Raw genomic sequence first — 16,048 nt, 5'->3', positions numbered from 1 at the left:
TGGCCGTGTGGTAACAGTAAAGTGGACGAGCGAATTCCAGGTATATCTTCCAGCACTTCCTCTTTAACTTGTTTTTCTTGTTTTCTTGTGTTAGTGCAAACCCTAGCTGTAGGCGTATCTTTTCATGAACTTGTAAAAATATTGTTCTTTTGTGTTGGTATGAATCCTAGCCGTAAATATGATTTGCGTGAACTTGTAGTAACATTTAAGCGTGAATACCGTAGTAATGTTGGTCGTCTCAATTACTGTGCAAAGTAGGCATGCATGAGCTAGTAACTGTCATTCCCTTCCCGTGAAAACCTAGCTCTTAGGGTTTCCTCCCTTTTCCTGGTGTGGCCATGTGTATTGTTCCCATGGTGGGGCGCGCCTCCTCGTCCGGGCGCAAATTTCCTGCTGCAAGGTACGGCCTTGGCATAAGGTGGTAATGCAGGGTCCGTCAGTCCCCATTTCTTTGCTCATGATCATTATGACTTTGCAACAAATTGGTTTGCGTCCAGGATGGATCTCCTGTGTCTGATAAAATAATTTCCATGCACTTTCCGTAATAATTTCTCTTTGTATTGTTCCATTGTAGTTGTCTCGAAGGTGAAAGTAGCGTGAGAGAATTTCGTTAGGATGTCATTTGAGGAAAGTTCTGCCGTACCGAAAGAAGTTGGAAATTCCAAGCCAAACATAGAGGATGAGTTCTTTACAACATCCGCCACAATTAGGAAAAATCATCCCAAGTATGTGTCGATTCTTCTGACTGGTCCGGAAAGTGAACGAGAGGCCCGGTCAGTTCGTCCTGGAGTTGTAATAAGGTTTTGTTTTCAGAGGAAAGAGTATTCTGCTTCTCTCATTGACTTTAAAACCTGTGTGAGTCCGTTGCGTCCCTTTGAGAAATGGATGTGATTCATGATGAGCCAGGAATGTGTAAAAGCCAGTTTGACCAAGGCCCAGATTATTGATGCTGTCGCGGCTTCCGCAGTGCTTCAAATTAGGAAACATATTCCAGGCTTGGTTGCTTTTATTTCCAGACGGTGTCCAGACACTCACACGGCCATATGCGGGTGGGTGAAATGACTATCTCTTTAGAGAGCGTGGCCATCTTGTTGAACCTTCCCGTAATAGGAAACCTCGATGTCAAGTTGCTTGCAGATGAAGAAGAAATACGCGCCCCTCTGGTTGCGAAATCAAAAGGAAAACGAGACGAGGTGCTTCTATAGATGGTGGGTGTCTCAATGGTTTCTTGATGAGTTGGAGCCAAATTAGAAAAATAGTACACTTCATGTCGCAGCGTTCTTGGCTCTTTGGTTATCCAGAGATATTTTTGATGACGGCTCTGGTAAGAAGGAGATAAGACAGGAACTTATCAAGTTTGCCATAAAATTGGCAAAAGGTGTCGTTCTCCCTATTGGCGGCTTGTTTCTTGGTTCTCTGTACACACACTTGGATCATCTGGTCGCGGACATGTGCGCTTCAAATGGCTACATGAAAGTGGATTGTATATTCATGCGCCTTTCTCCAAGCGTGGCTGTGGGAGCACTTCGAAAGGTATGCTCCAAAACCGTGGCCGTACTTCCGAGTCTGTGGGGTGGTTCTAGGATACTGTGCTGGTCGAATAGGCGCCCAAAGATTGGTTCGAACCTGGTTGGATTCCTTGACAACTCACACGGTCAATTTTCGTCCATGGGCTCCGGTCATGCGTCCATAACTCAGATCAATACCTTTGCTCCTGCTCCGAGCATGTCTTTGTCTTCTGATAAAGAGGATATGAGTGTTGGAGAGATGGTGTTCATGCGAAGCTGCATGCCCGGTCATGTGTCGTCTTTCTTTCGAGGATCTTGAAAGCAGTTTCTTACAATATCGATAGGGCGCTCGGCATATGGGTTTTGACCAAGGGTCCCACTCGTTCGTAGCCGGTTGTTCCAGAAGACTCGTTGCCAACTGTTCTGATGCTAGTGTTCTTGTGTGGGTAAAGTCTCCCTTTTCCGCTCGCGGAACGAAATCCATCAACAACCTCCAAATTAACATATTTTGGCAGGATGAGTTTCTCGCTATCCATGGATTCGTGAATGATGTGGTAGAAAACCGTCACGGTAAGCCTTCTCTGCGGTTTTAGCGGAGCACCCACTGCTGAGGATCCTTCTTCGACCAAGCAAAATCCGTTACCCGAATGCAGATAGTCCCCAAGTGAAGGAGCGAAGGTCTAAAAGCCGTGCAGACGGTTCCCAGTCAGATTCGACAGCCCTACCGACTTTCAGTTCTAATATGCGGGTACGTATGCTTTTCCTCTTGATTTTAGTTGGATCGCGTATATCCTTGTTTCTTTTCTGAGTATCCGTCTTTGTATCTTCCAGGGTCTCAGCAGCGTGAACACCTTTACCAAACTTGCAAGTAGTCAGAAAACATCGTTTCTCGAGACGGAGGGTGGCGGTCTGAGCCTATCCATGGTGATGGGGAACCCGAGAAGGATGAAAGTTCAGAGTCCAGTGATGGCGAAGTAGTTCTTCCGACAGCAGTGCTGAATCTTCCTCTAGTCGGTCTGAAGCGAATCAGTGAGTCTCCCGCATGTTTTTTTCTTTCTCTCTTCCTTTCTCTTTGGAAAATATCTAATCCGTGATATCATAGGGGGAAGCCGTTTCTGAAGATGGCCTGAGACGGAGACTGGCGGAGATACACTTTGTCTCCAACTGTGACAGCCGCACCGGGCGACCTTGAAATGGATGTTGATCGAGATGAAAACGTCGTTGTGACTCAACAATGGAGAGTACTCCAGTGGCCGCAGGTGCAATTGTCGTTAGGAATCCCTTCCGGTTGCTGATGCAGTGTGGGCGCCACTTTCAACCCTCCATATCTGGTTCCTCATGGATCATGTGTTGATCGGGGGATTTAGCGTGCCAGCCAAACACGCGGCGCTATACACCAGGATATGGAAAGCTACGGACATATCGCCACGACCAAGAAAATTACTAGTCGATTTGCGTTGGTTAAGCATGTGGAGGAAGCTTTGTCTTCGATTGACGACATGTGCAATGTGATGGTAATACTGTTTCTGAGGATGTAGTCTCGAGCTGGAGGTTCCATCGTGAACGTGTGTAAACTTCGAGTTCAATGTTCCTTGGTTCGTTGAAGGTTTCTCTGAGGTTGAAAAGTTGCTGGCCGAAACAGTCGAAGGTCCTTCTGCGGATATGGTGAAGAAGCGGAAGCAGAAGTCGAAAAGTTGTCCAGGAAGCTGAAGTTGAAGAGGGCGGCTCTCCAAAGAACGAAAGAGGATTTTTCAAGAAGAGCAAGCCATTGTTGAAAAACTTTCCTTGAACGCATTTCTGTCTTCTGAACTTCTTATTTTAGGTTTTTTTTTGAAGGCAAATGAAACGCCTAGTTTACGTTTTGATTTCCTGGATTTTTGGTTTGATAGACAAATGTTACCTTGAGGGTTTTGGATTATTATTTGGAACAAACTGTTTTTAGAATAACGATGCTTTTGGTTATACGTTGCGAATGGTGCAAACATCCCAGGAAAGCCACTGAATCGTGAGCATTGCTTGTCGACAGAGAGCATGAGATGAAACATAACATGGCTATTGGTTTCATCATTCCCGTGAAAACCTGAAGTAGTAAACCACGTTTTTGTCTAGGCAAGACTTACTCGGTTTTTGGATCTTCTGGTGAAAAAGGAATCTCCCGGATGTAAGACCGAGTTTTGTGGGAAATATCGCCGTGACTGTGGAAAGTCCCCAGTCATTCCTTGTGTTTGCCGATCCCTGGGCGGATCGTTTGCTTCTAACCTCGGAAGTCCCCAGTCGTCCCTTGCCGTGTCACGACTGGTAATCGAGCCCCTAGTAGCTGAGTCGTCGATTCCTGAAGGATCGTTTGATTTTACTGTCCTGACGTCTAGGTCGAGGGGAAAATTGACATCTGATCGAAAGATCAACCTCCCACTGTGGTCGCCAATTGTTTGAGGGTGAAAACGATTTCTGCTGATTTTGGTAATTTCGGGTGTGTGGGTGAGAAACGAGTTTAAACCCTAAACAATGTACTGCAAGGGAGTACTTTAGATTCGAGAGATCAATCTGTACAAATCCGGCCTAAACCAAGAAATGGCCGTTCCAGACTTGCTTCGGTCACAAAGTGAAGGAGAAGGGTTGGTGGGGAGGGAAGCGAAGAGAGTGTTGAGACCAGAATAGTTGATTCTGGAAGAGTAGTTTTTCACGACTTGTATCAGAAAGTGGGAAGCTAACAGATGGAAAGCTAGCAAATATTTTCTGAGTGTTGTATCCTCCTGACCTGAACTTGTTGTTCGGTGGAAATAGGTAAGACCTATTTATATAAGTCGAAGTGAAACGTACTCTGGTCTCGTAAGAAATGGAAAACGGATGAGTAAATGGGAGGAGGTGGTAACCGGTAATGCCTGGAATTGATGTTCCATAAAAGAAAGATTTTCACCATTACTCCCTGTATTTACTAACCGCCTCATCCTTATGACACTGTCTTATAACGGGCGTAGTATACGCCGCACGCTGTAAACCGCCAAACCAATACCCAATGAGCATCCCCCAGTTTGTGACATGTGTTGATGTCTCAAGTGTTTTCGTGGAAAACATGTAGCATGTTGTTGTTCGGCAATTTGAGCTTGGGAGACTTGCCGGCTCGGTGGTGACCTTCGACGGTCGAGATTTTGCATCTTGAGAGAAAGGGTAGCCGTTAATTATTGCAACCCTTTGTTTGGTAGCCAGTGGCATGAAAGCATGGACGGCACGGCTTTAATATGGCCTAATTGAGGCGCGTCCAAAAGTTAGGGTTTTGGCTTTATTTGGGAGCGACCAAACTAGGGCTTGGCGTCGGGCCAAAGGTTGCCATGCGTTAGCTGGTAACTTTGGACGGATAAGATCTTCATCTTAGATGGAAAAGTGGTCGTTAATCTTCGCAAGCCTTTGTTGTGGTAGCCGCATAGAGTAGTCCGGCATGGCGCGGAAAGGTGGTTGGCATGCTATTGGCACATGTGGCATGGCTGGCATGCCTTGGCGCAGTTTGGGTGTGGTCAAAACAAAGGTTTTGGCGTTGGGACAAAGGTTACCATGCGTTGGTTGGCGACCTTGGATGGCTAATATTTGCATCTTAGATAGAAGGATGGTCGTTGATCGTCGCCAGACTTTGTTTTGGTAACCGCATAGAGAAGGCCGGCATGGTATGGCGCGGCAAGGTGGCTCGCATGCCATTGGCACATGTGGCATGGCCGGCATGCCTTGGCGCGGTTTGGGCGTGACCAAAACTAGGGTTTTGGGCCAAAGGCTACCATGCGTTGGTTGGCGACCTTGGACGGCTAATATTTGTATCTTAGATGGAAGGATGGTCGTTGATTGTCGCAAGCCTTTGTTTTGGTAACCACATAGGGAAGGTCGGCATGGTATGGCGCGGCAAGGTGGACGGCATGCCATTGGCACATGTGGCGCGGTTTGGGCGTGACCAAAACTAGGGTTTTGGAATTGGGCCAAAGGTTACCATGTGTTGGTTGGTGACCTTGGACGGCTGAGATTTGCATCTAAGATGGAAAGGTGGCCGTTGATTATCGCACGCCTTTGTTTTGGCAGCCGTGAAGGGAAGGCCGGCATGGCATGGCTTAGGCGCGACAAGGTGGATGGCGCGGCATGTTGTTGGCACATGTGGCATGGTCGGCATGCCTTGGTGTGGTTGAGGCGCGACCAAATGAGGGTTTTGGCATTGGGCCAAAGGTTACCATGCGTTGGTTGGTGACCTTGGACGATTAAGATTCGCCTCTAAGATGGAAGGGTGGACGTTGATCATCGCACGCCTTCGTTTTGGTAGCCGCGAAGGGAAGGCCCGCATGGCATGGCTTAGGCGCGGCAAGGTGGATGACGCGGCATGCCTTTGGCACATGTGGCATGGTCGGCATGCCCTGGCGTGGTTTAGGCGCGGCTAAACTAGGGTTTTGGCGTTGGGCCAAAGTTTACCATGCGTTGGTTGTTGACCTTGGACGGCTGAGATTTGCATCTAAGATGGAAGGGTGGATGTTGATTGTCGCACGCCTTCGTTTTGGCAGCCGTGAAGGGAAGGCCGACATGGCATGGATTAGGCGCGGCAAGGTGGATAGCGCGGCATGCCTTGGCGTGGTTTAGGCGCGACCAAACTAGGGTTTTGGCGTTGGGCCAAAGGTTAGCATGCGTTGTTTGGCGACCTTGGACGGCTAAGATTTGCATCTAAGATGGAAAGGTGGCCGTTGATCATCGCACGCCTTCGTTTTGGTAGCCGCATAGGGAAGGCCGGCATGGTATGGCGCAGCAAGGTGGTTGGCATGCCATTTGCACATGTGGTGCGGCTGGCATGGTTGGCATGCCTTGGCGCGGAGGTGCGACTGGCATGGCATGACATTGGTGCGGCTGGAATGGTTGGCATGCCTTGGCGCAGAGGTGCGGCTGGCATGTCATGCCATTGGCGCAGTGGTGCGGCTGGCATGCCTTGGCGCAGAGGTGCGGCTGGCATGCCTTGGCGCAGAGGTGCGGCTGGCATGCCTTGGCGCAGAGGTGCGGCTGGCACGGCATGCCATTGGTGCAGTGGGCGGCTGGCATGGGTTGTATGCCTTGGCGCGGAGGTGCGGCTGGCATGGCATGCCATTGGCGCGGAGGTGCGGCTGGCATGGCATGCCATTGGCGCAGTGGTGTGGCTGGCATGGTTGGCATGCCTTGGAGCGGAGATGTGGCTGGCATGGTATGCCATTGGCACAGTGGTGTGGCTGGCATGGTTGGCATGCCTTGGCGCGGAGACGTGGCTGGCATGGTATGCCATTGGCACAGTGGTGTGGCTGGCATGGTTGGCATGCCTTGGCGCGGGGACGTGGCTGACATAGTCTGCCATTGACACAGTGGTGCGGTTGGCATGGTTGGCATGCCTTGGCGCGGTAGCATGAGAATTAGGGTTTGACATAGATGATGTCAGTCAGTGTTAAGGGTTCTGCCGTGGAACATGACCCATGTAAAAAAAAGGGTACTCCGGTAATTCTTACGTAGGCATGCTGATTGATTCAATAAATGTGCTAATGATCATAGTGACATCATGTCAGATGTACAATTTTACGATTTTGACCCTAAGCTAAAAACCACCATCAACAACTGCCAAGAACCGTTGCTGCTTGTTTGTTGATACCAGCCAGAGGTTTACCGTAACAACAACCACTACAAAGCTCAGGAGACACGGTGAACCCAAAAGTCATAGCCACGACAAGGTCATCTACTCTTTAAAGGTGTAGCGTAAGGATATCATCACCTATCTGCCCAGAACGCGTATGCAACACTTTACGAGACCCACGACGGATCCCAAGCCAACTCATAGGAAACAATTTTAGTAACCAAAGAGAAGTGCGACCGGGGACTGCTCATCGCGGTCCATCCCCGACAACAATCAAGCATTCATGCACTACACCAAATTTAGCATTTAGCAACATCTTAAATCTGTTGCTGACCGGGCTTGCAACAGATTTTTGCCGTTGCTAAACACCCTATCGCAGTTTTCGCGACAGCTCAAGCTTTGTTGCTAATTTCTGTCAGCAACGGTAGGAGCAATAGAAACAACCTGTTGCAAAATCAAAATATAGAAACAGAACAGAACTATTTAGCATCACATTTTTTCCGTTGCTAAAGTTTTTGCAACAAAAAAGAGGTCAAGTCTTCGTTGACCTAGTCAAAACGGATTTTCCCACAATTTATCATGCAATACCCCAGTTCCCTGCAAAACCCTGATTCATTTTATATCCAGCAATTCAATCTGATAGTTCTCATACTCTATGTTCACACATACATTCCCACAGGTTTAAACCTCAAAGACATTATACAAAGAAAGCGAACCAAATACATGTTGCATTAAGAAAATCAGGTGTCAAATTGTACAACTGAAAGATTGCATATGTAAATATGTTCTCGTTTCTTACATTGTACTGGTGCAACTATGTTTGTTTTAGCTTCTAAGGATTGCATATAGAAACAAAATGTTACAATCTCTTACAGTGAGTAATCAGAATGCAGCAGATTATTGTGGCTTTGAGAGGATGATCACACGAGGATGTTGAATTCTCGTCTTGTAAATACGACCAAGATGATGAAGAATCTGTCACAGATACATATAGTTAGAGATAACAAATAAAGAAAGTAAGAATACTTCAGAATTCAGGGTATATACTCTATTGCTAGTGATTTTCTTATACCTGAAAAATACTGGGGACCAATGAGACTCGAGTAAGTGTTGGGATTTCTGATGAGTGAAGCTCAGTAGTTGAGCTAGCCTGTTTCCAGAACTGAACTGATCATCTCGGCGATACTCTTCAAACTCTGGAATTTTTAACAAGTATCCCAATTTAGGTTTCACAATACGACACACATAATTTAAGAATCAGTAACTATAAAAGCAAACAGAACAACTTCATTCTAAAACAAAATATGGACATAAATCATGCAAGATTTTGGCGGTGGAAGAAATTACATATTCAGACACACAAGTCACTTCATCCATTACCTAAAAAAAATAGGGACTTGAATAAGTATATAACTTATGGACATAAATCATGCAAGATTTTGGCGGTGGAAGAAATTACATAATCAGACACACAAGTTACTCCATCTATTACCTAAAAAAAATAGGGACTTGAATAAGTATATAACTTACCCAATCGCTGGTACAACGGACCCCCTCCATTCCACGATGCAACTAATTCAGATAGAGAATGCTTGAAATGGATATCGAACCTGGCAAACTGCGTTAGCTATAGGAATACTCATGACTATAGTTCATGTCATGTTTGCAAAATATTTTACTAAGAAGTTCACAAAAGGGGAGGCACTGCATACCTGCTTGTTTTGACAGCTAAGCATGTGTCATTCAACTTGCACTCTGCTCCAGTACTAACGTCATAACAACATTTTTTTCCACCAACCTTCAGACGTGCATCATACTTTATTAGAGATCTACCCATGAACAGGTCCTCCATTAACTTTAAGCATCGGACAACAAGTTGTGCAGCCTGAACATCACTTAGCATTTGAGCACGTGCATTTAAACAACCCTGCAGATGTATAATTATCCCATTATTAGAGAAAATATCTCAGCAATCGGGATTCATCTGTTATCAATTATAGTTGCAACCTTCTGGAGCAAGAACAAGAACTTTCTGGTTACTATTTCTGACACCCTGTATCTTAAAGAGCTAAAAGGTCAGTCAGCTATAGCCTTTGATCTGAATAACAGGAAGAAGTAACAGTTGAAACTATCGCTATGGGCAAGAACTTATGGCCAGCATAATGCCTAAGTAAATAGTATTCCTATAAGGCCTAAGTAACTATCAAGGCCAGATTTGATAATAATGATGATCATAGTCTAAAAAAAATGATCATAGTCACAAGAACTAAGGTGGCATCATGATTCACTAGACTTGGATAACAAAAACCAGTTTGGTAATGAAGGAATCCAACTGCAGAATGCTTTTAGAGGTGCATACTCTACTAAATTACATATTGTGAAGTACTCACTATCATAGACGTTCCTCAAGGATTGAGCTAAGCTTCTTTCCGAATCCTCAAACATGATTGTACAGCCTCCTCCAACTCGCCTCCTTTGCTCTATATATCTCGACCCCTGATTGCAGCAAGCACTTAAATGTCATAAAAAGAGCTGAGGACTAATACATTATTGAATACATTACTAAAGAAAAGAAGAAGACAGAATGATAAACAAAAGCACCACAAGAAAAATGTGCTAAGAAAACCATGAAACTTGTAAAGAGGCAACTCTTTCTTTCCAAGTTCAAATCCAAAATCCCAATCTATATGTTATTCCTCTTAAGGACCAGCAGATAAAAAGCTCTAAAAATTGGAAACTTAAAACAACATCAGGGTGAAGGCAAGGTTGGACCACAAGTTTCAACTGAAGCGTTATGACCTGAACTACCAAGTCCTCAGAATCACAAATAGGTTCTACGATACCCTACATCAAGAGACACAAAGTACAATGTTTAGAATCTGATAAGTATGTCACTAGCAATATTAAGTCATGTCTACAGCTGAAACCTAAGGACACAATAGCAGCTGATTTAGCCGAATAGAGTAATGGAACAACAACGGAAACCAGAAGAGAGAAAGCAATAGAGCTTAGTCCACATAAATAAAAACATATCTACATATCTAACAGTACATTGAACTCCCATTTAATGAGATATAAATTACAGAATGGAAATAACAACTCATAAAAACATTTGGATTACCTTAGCTTCAAGAGTTTGAAGACCTTCCCTCTGCTTCACTCTAACTTTTACATACTTGCACAAGCCTCAACACAAATATCAAAATCACCCATTTAATCAATCAAAACCCCAAAGAATGAGCAAATTAAAGATTTTTGAATAATTTCCTGGATCCTCCAATGATATTAATCCTAACATGAGTTAATTCCTTACTACTTCCCATTCCTTCAAAATCCATTGAAATTAAACAACAAAAAAGAACTCCAAAATCCCCCATAAATTTCAGCAAAAATTAATCGAACAAACTTTAGATGATAGTATCTATGAGTTCAACAAACCGATTTCAAAGCTCTAAATTACAAAAAATTGTAAACCCTAATTGAAAATTTTGAGGAAAATCGATAAAAAATAATAGAGAAGAGACAGTTATCCCATGTCATCCAGATTTTGATAATCGTCAGCTAGATGATGATGTTTGAAAAGGAGTTCGTGTTCCGGGTGTTCTTCGTCGCTTCAAACAAACAACGTGAATCAGAAACAAAAATCAAAACCTAAGAAAGAAGAGATAACAGTATCGAGAGAGAACAAAAATCAAAAAGAAGAAATTGAGATACGAATAGAAAAGCAGAGATCAACAAAAGTGTAAAGATTGAGAAACTGTAGATCTAGAATAAGAAAGAGAAACGAGACTTGGGGAAGAGAGGGTCTCACGGCTGCTGAAGGTTTTCTCAGGAGTTTGTAAAGTGAAGAAGAAAGAGATAAGTATAGGAATAGGGTTAAAGGGGTGGAATAAAGTCTCAGTTTCAAAACAACTCCAGTTGACTGGGCGAAAAACTACCTAAAAGTGTTTCCACCCACACGAACTGTTGGCACGCCTATTTTCTCTACAGTTGCTAATAGCAACATCACCTCAGCAGTCACGAATTTAGAAACAGATATAACCTGTTGGTAAACTTTAGCAACCGAGGCTTGTTGTTGCTAATTAGCAACAGCTCTAGCTCTGCTGCTAATTTGGGTTGCTATATCCAGAATTTGGTGTAGTGATGAGATAACTCCAGATACGCGGTTGAAACATTTTTCTTGAAGAGACAGAGGGATCCACGATTAACGACATAATTCTCCCACTTCTACCTCTTCGTTATCCAGAATTTTTCGTCCACGAGATGATTCCAAGAATCTCAGCATCACATCCATAAGAGTATAATAAGGTTGTATCAAATCCCATAAGCATGGATTCAAGGCGATGCAATTAAAGTAGGCTACAGTTGGGGACTGAAGCCTCTTTCAGGTTTAGAAGTTTGAACGCAGTCACCACCTTACCGGTGAATGCAATAGAAAAACATCTTCCACGAGAAAATAGGCTCAGGATAATTACACATGGGGACTACCAACATGGGATGCTTTCACTCCCCTCAACCAGGTTATTTCTTATTTCAACATCATCACTGTCGAAGTTTTACAAGCCGCAAAAATTACTCAACATGAAGCCGTACACGTGCATCAAAGACTCCAAAAGCACGCTACAGAGATACATTCACATATCCGGCCATGCCATTGGATCTAACAGAAGTATAACTGGGGAATGCTCACCGCATCCCATTCCATACAACAATTCAAGATTCAGAAGATGGTTCAAAGGATGTCGCTTGGAACGAAGACCTTGAAGATATGATAGCAGCACATCGGCAGAGGAAAGCTCTCAGCTCGTTTACTTCACCCAATGGCTCTAGAAGATTTCGGCCATGCAAGCATCCACAACATATCATCATCGCAATCAGAAAGTACAGGCACCAGATAACCTGAAGTCAAGGATGGACCAACAACGCAACCACAATCTCCATGATTAGCCATGACATGATCATTGCTGAGCATATATTTCATCCATCCATCCCAAGAGTGCAGTGGAGTTTGGTAAATTTTGAAATCTACTGGAGAGGTTAGATACTCATTCTTATGGATTCAGAACTTTATTACACATTCTGGAGAAGATCGATGGTACTGTTGAGTGGCTACATGCACAAAATGGAAAAGAACACCTACCTTCAGTAGCCAAAGTTGCAACACTGACACCAACACTCTATGGCCAAGACGGAATTACTCAGATCCGCCGATGCAAGGATCACATATTCCTCATGCCTCCTGCCAAAGGTTAGCCAAGTTTTCCTGGCAATCTCTTCATGACTTGCCGTTTTGATTTTATCCTTGTCTGTCACCATGTCATGCTTACCACGCAATAATGCCATTGTTACGGGCTAAGCAGGGAACTTAATGTTGGTGGTGGTTTTTAGCTCAGAGCTAAATTTGTAAAACCTTGCATCTGATGTGTCGTCACTCTGCGAGGAAACAGAGCCACGAGTGTCAACCTCTCCTCTGGCACGTTTATTGAGTCGTTCAATATACTTACGTGAAATTTATCCAGACTGGCGCATGTAGCAAAAATCCCAGGCATTCTGTAAATTTCGGCACCTTGCCTACACTCAATTAATATAAGTTTCTTTGAATGCTTTCTGTGATATGTTCCCCGGCTGAACCCTTAATGTTGATATGGCCTGAAAATTTGTGTTCACTCACAGCAGAGTAGCATGAATTTCCAAATATCAAGGATAAGGTCTTTGCATAAGGTATTCAATCGGAAAGCATGTTGCTCTCTGGCAATGAACTTAAAAGAACTCTGTGTCAACATATAGAATTCAATCAATTATCCTGACTAATTTGAAAAAGTTAGGGTTTTGCGCCTTGCGTAGTATATCAGACCTTGCTTGTCGAAATTAAGCCTAGGCAAACTAGGTAATTAATCCGCCATGGATTAGCAGATGCAAAATCTTGCCCAGAATCAGAAAACAAGGAGCCGCAAGATAGGAGCACCAAAAAAGAGAGGTGTGGCCATATCTTAGGCCAACCGGCATCATTTTTCATTGGCCACGCCCCATCCTAAACCGGCCCTATTTCCCTCGACCAATCAGGTCCCCTTAAACTCTCCATGCGCACATAAGTTGTGGCTGGGCCCATATTTTCTGGCCCTATTTCCCATCGACCAATCAGGTCGCACTAAACCTTCCACGCACTAGTGGAAAATAGCATTTTTGTGACTGTCAAAGCAAGTCATAGATACGAGTTAAATGACTTGCTTTGGCGGTCTGGGAAAGGGTCGTTGTTTGAGCGTCTTTTTCATCTATGACGTGGCTGTGCGGGTCGTTGTATATCTTATACCAACGACCGGTGTTAACAGTCAATAAGTTGACTGACCCCGATCAGTCATAGATATAAATCTTAATATAAAAAAAAATAGATTCAGGTTGGTTGTTTGGCCTGACTGAATCTGCTTAAATATCAAATCAAAACCAAATTCCATGAAATTGAAATGAAACCTGTACTCTCCGATTCAAAATGACCTTTCCATTAATCATTAATTGTTTTCATTACACAATTTATAACTAAATTCAGTTTACACTTGGATTCAAAATCATGCAAAAAAGAATTCAGTAAAATGATAAACTGCCTGGTGTTGAACTAACCCTCCGCACTTGATACACATGCGGTAAAGTGAACAAACCCAACACTTCGTAATGGTACACCTGCAGCAAACAAAGTTACAAAAAAATGGATTCAGTTGGCACTTAAGTTGGAAAGTTACAGAAAAATTAAATTCTCTGTTCTAGATGTCTGGAAGGGTCAAAAGACTACAAGTCTAACATGGAACAACAAGCACCAAAGATTAAAAATAGCAGCAGTACTGTCTAGACCCGCATTCTGCATATCGCCACTTCCTGGGATAAATTCAAAATACCCAATATCAGGAAGAACATAATGTTTCTATTGTAACCTATAGCGAAAAAACCCAATATAAATCAGAAGCCTGCCCTGTTCTAAGCTTAAGAGCAAGAAGTACATATTTTTTTCATACCATGTAATTATTAAGAGAGCACCACCACCACCACCTTGTAGCAGCATCACCTCCAAATACCACCACTAATAGCACCGCTAGCTCAAAAAAAAACCACCAGCATACTTCACCGATGACCAAAAATCCATCAACAATCATTCAAGCCATGAAAATAGTATATCATACATTAGAACCCAATCTAGAAGATGTAAAAAACTGAAAATCTTAATAAAAAGAATGAAATCAAAACTGAAACTCAAATTTGAACACTATAATGGTACCAAGAAACTTCAAAATTAGATTCCACCGGTTCATATTCTATCACAACAACAATCATCCAAAATTTTTTTTGATCCCTTAAGTATTAAAATCATAACAAATTCTTAGTCATAAAATATACCCATTAATCAACACCACAAACACTCCTAATAACATGAATCAGAAACCTCTAAAAACCCCAATTAGAAAACGTACGGTTTCATTTTCATGAAACCCCAAATTCGATTTCTATCAAAGAACAAATCTATCAAATTTAAAACAAAATTTTAACAATAAACTCAAAATGAGAAGTAAAGAATCAATAGCAATAAGATGGATGACCGAGTGAACTAACTGCTCCCTCATGATGTTGATTGTTGTTGGAGTTAGTGAGTGAACCAATTGGTGATTACTGTTGAAGAAGGTAAAGAAGAATAAAAATAAGAAAAAGATGTTGGTGGCGGTGGCGGTGGTATAAGAGTTCAATCCAATTATTTTAGGGTTTCGATTAGGTTTAATTTCCCAACAAACATAAAACTTAGATCTATCAATGGAGATGAACAAGATAAAGAAGAAGAAGAAGGTGTTGTTGTTGTGATTGATGGAAGTAGTACTGGATGGTGGTGGTGTGCTTTGTGGTGGTGATTGAAGTGAGCGGAGAAGAAGAAAAAAAAAGTGCAGTCTCTCTCTCTCGAGAGAGAGTAGAAGAGAAATATGGTAAGGATAATAGATGGACGAAGAGATAAGGAGAGTGGGGAGAATAGCCACCTAGAAAATTGAACCATAGAAAACTCTAAATTTGGCCGTCACAGTGTGAGTCGGTGAACTCGGGGATAAAATGGTAATAAAAAATTTCATTCAATGACCGTTTTTAACTCTCCAGGTATTTTTATTAGATCTATGAACGTTTTGACCAGTTCACGGTCAACTGACCGCCATTGAGGGTCGGGGATGTGGGTTAAAGAAAACCCATTTTCCACTAGTTACGCGCACCAAAAGGGTGGCCACACCCATGCTTGGCTGGCTCCCTGCTTTTATTGACCAATCGGGTTGCTCTAAACTTGCCACAACTTTAAAAAGGGTGGAAATTGTGTCAAAAGATTACCCTACCGAGTTGGCTTCCCAAAACCATGCCAACATGCTAACGGCATGTCAAGCATGCCAAAAACAAACATGCCAGGCGCATATGCCAAACGACATACCAAACATGCCAAGCGCGCATGCCAGGCGCACATACCAAACGACATATGCCAATCACACACGCCAAACATGCATGCCGAGTGCACATGCCAAACGTGCTACCTACCGCATACTACATGCCATATACGCTAATTAGGGTTTCAGCATGCCAAACCCTAATTTAGGCAAAGTTGTCGCGCCAACCGAGCCAAACAATGTTCCACAGAACATGGGGATCAATGTAGCCATTAAAACGGATGCCACACCACGTTTTAATCTAACACCAACATGCCAAAAATTCAGCGGCCATGGCTACGCCAGGCGGCACTTGCACCATCGTGCCGCTGGCATGCACAAACTATGCCAGCCATGCCGCAACCCCACTAGCATGCACTAAAGGCGCCACTGTGCCATTGTCAGGCGCCAACGGAAGGTAGCCACAATCAACGGCTACCCTCCCCCATGAGATGCAATCTCATCCATCCAAGTTCTCCACCAAACTAACA

General features: G+C 43.5%; 1 protein-coding gene across 4 annotated transcripts; it reads right to left on the bottom strand.

The window, feature by feature from the left end:
- Nucleotides 1–7,723: 7,723 nt before the first annotated feature.
- Nucleotides 7,724–10,950, bottom strand: LOC113353772. Of its 4 annotated transcripts, none has more exons than XR_003361516.1 (7): nt 10,244–10,943; nt 9,513–9,618; nt 8,835–9,049; nt 8,653–8,732; nt 8,470–8,502; nt 8,195–8,318; nt 7,724–8,097 (listed from the first exon to the last, which is right to left on the bottom strand). XR_003361516.1 is itself a non-coding variant. In XM_026597271.1 (7 exons), exons 3-7 carry the CDS (start codon nt 9,516–9,518, stop codon nt 8,043–8,045), a joined length of 480 nt encoding a protein of 159 aa, XP_026453056.1. In that variant the 5' UTR covers nt 9,519–9,618; nt 10,244–10,733; nt 10,934–10,950; the 3' UTR covers nt 7,724–8,042. The 4 variants fall into 4 exon arrangements, 3 of the variants coding, with proteins under 3 accessions (XP_026453056.1, XP_026453055.1, XP_026453054.1); XM_026597271.1 differs by lacking the exon at nt 8,470–8,502 and having other exon boundaries at nt 10,244–10,733; nt 10,934–10,950; XM_026597270.1 differs by lacking the exon at nt 8,470–8,502 and adding an exon at nt 9,922–9,966.
- Between the last annotated feature and the right edge of the window lie 5,098 nt (nt 10,951–16,048).

Source organism: Papaver somniferum, chromosome 2 (genome assembly GCF_003573695.1).
Source record: "Papaver somniferum cultivar HN1 chromosome 2, ASM357369v1, whole genome shotgun sequence".
Lineage (NCBI taxonomy): Eukaryota > Viridiplantae > Streptophyta > Magnoliopsida > Ranunculales > Papaveraceae > Papaver > Papaver somniferum.
This window is presented reverse-complemented; position numbering and strand designations above follow the sequence as displayed.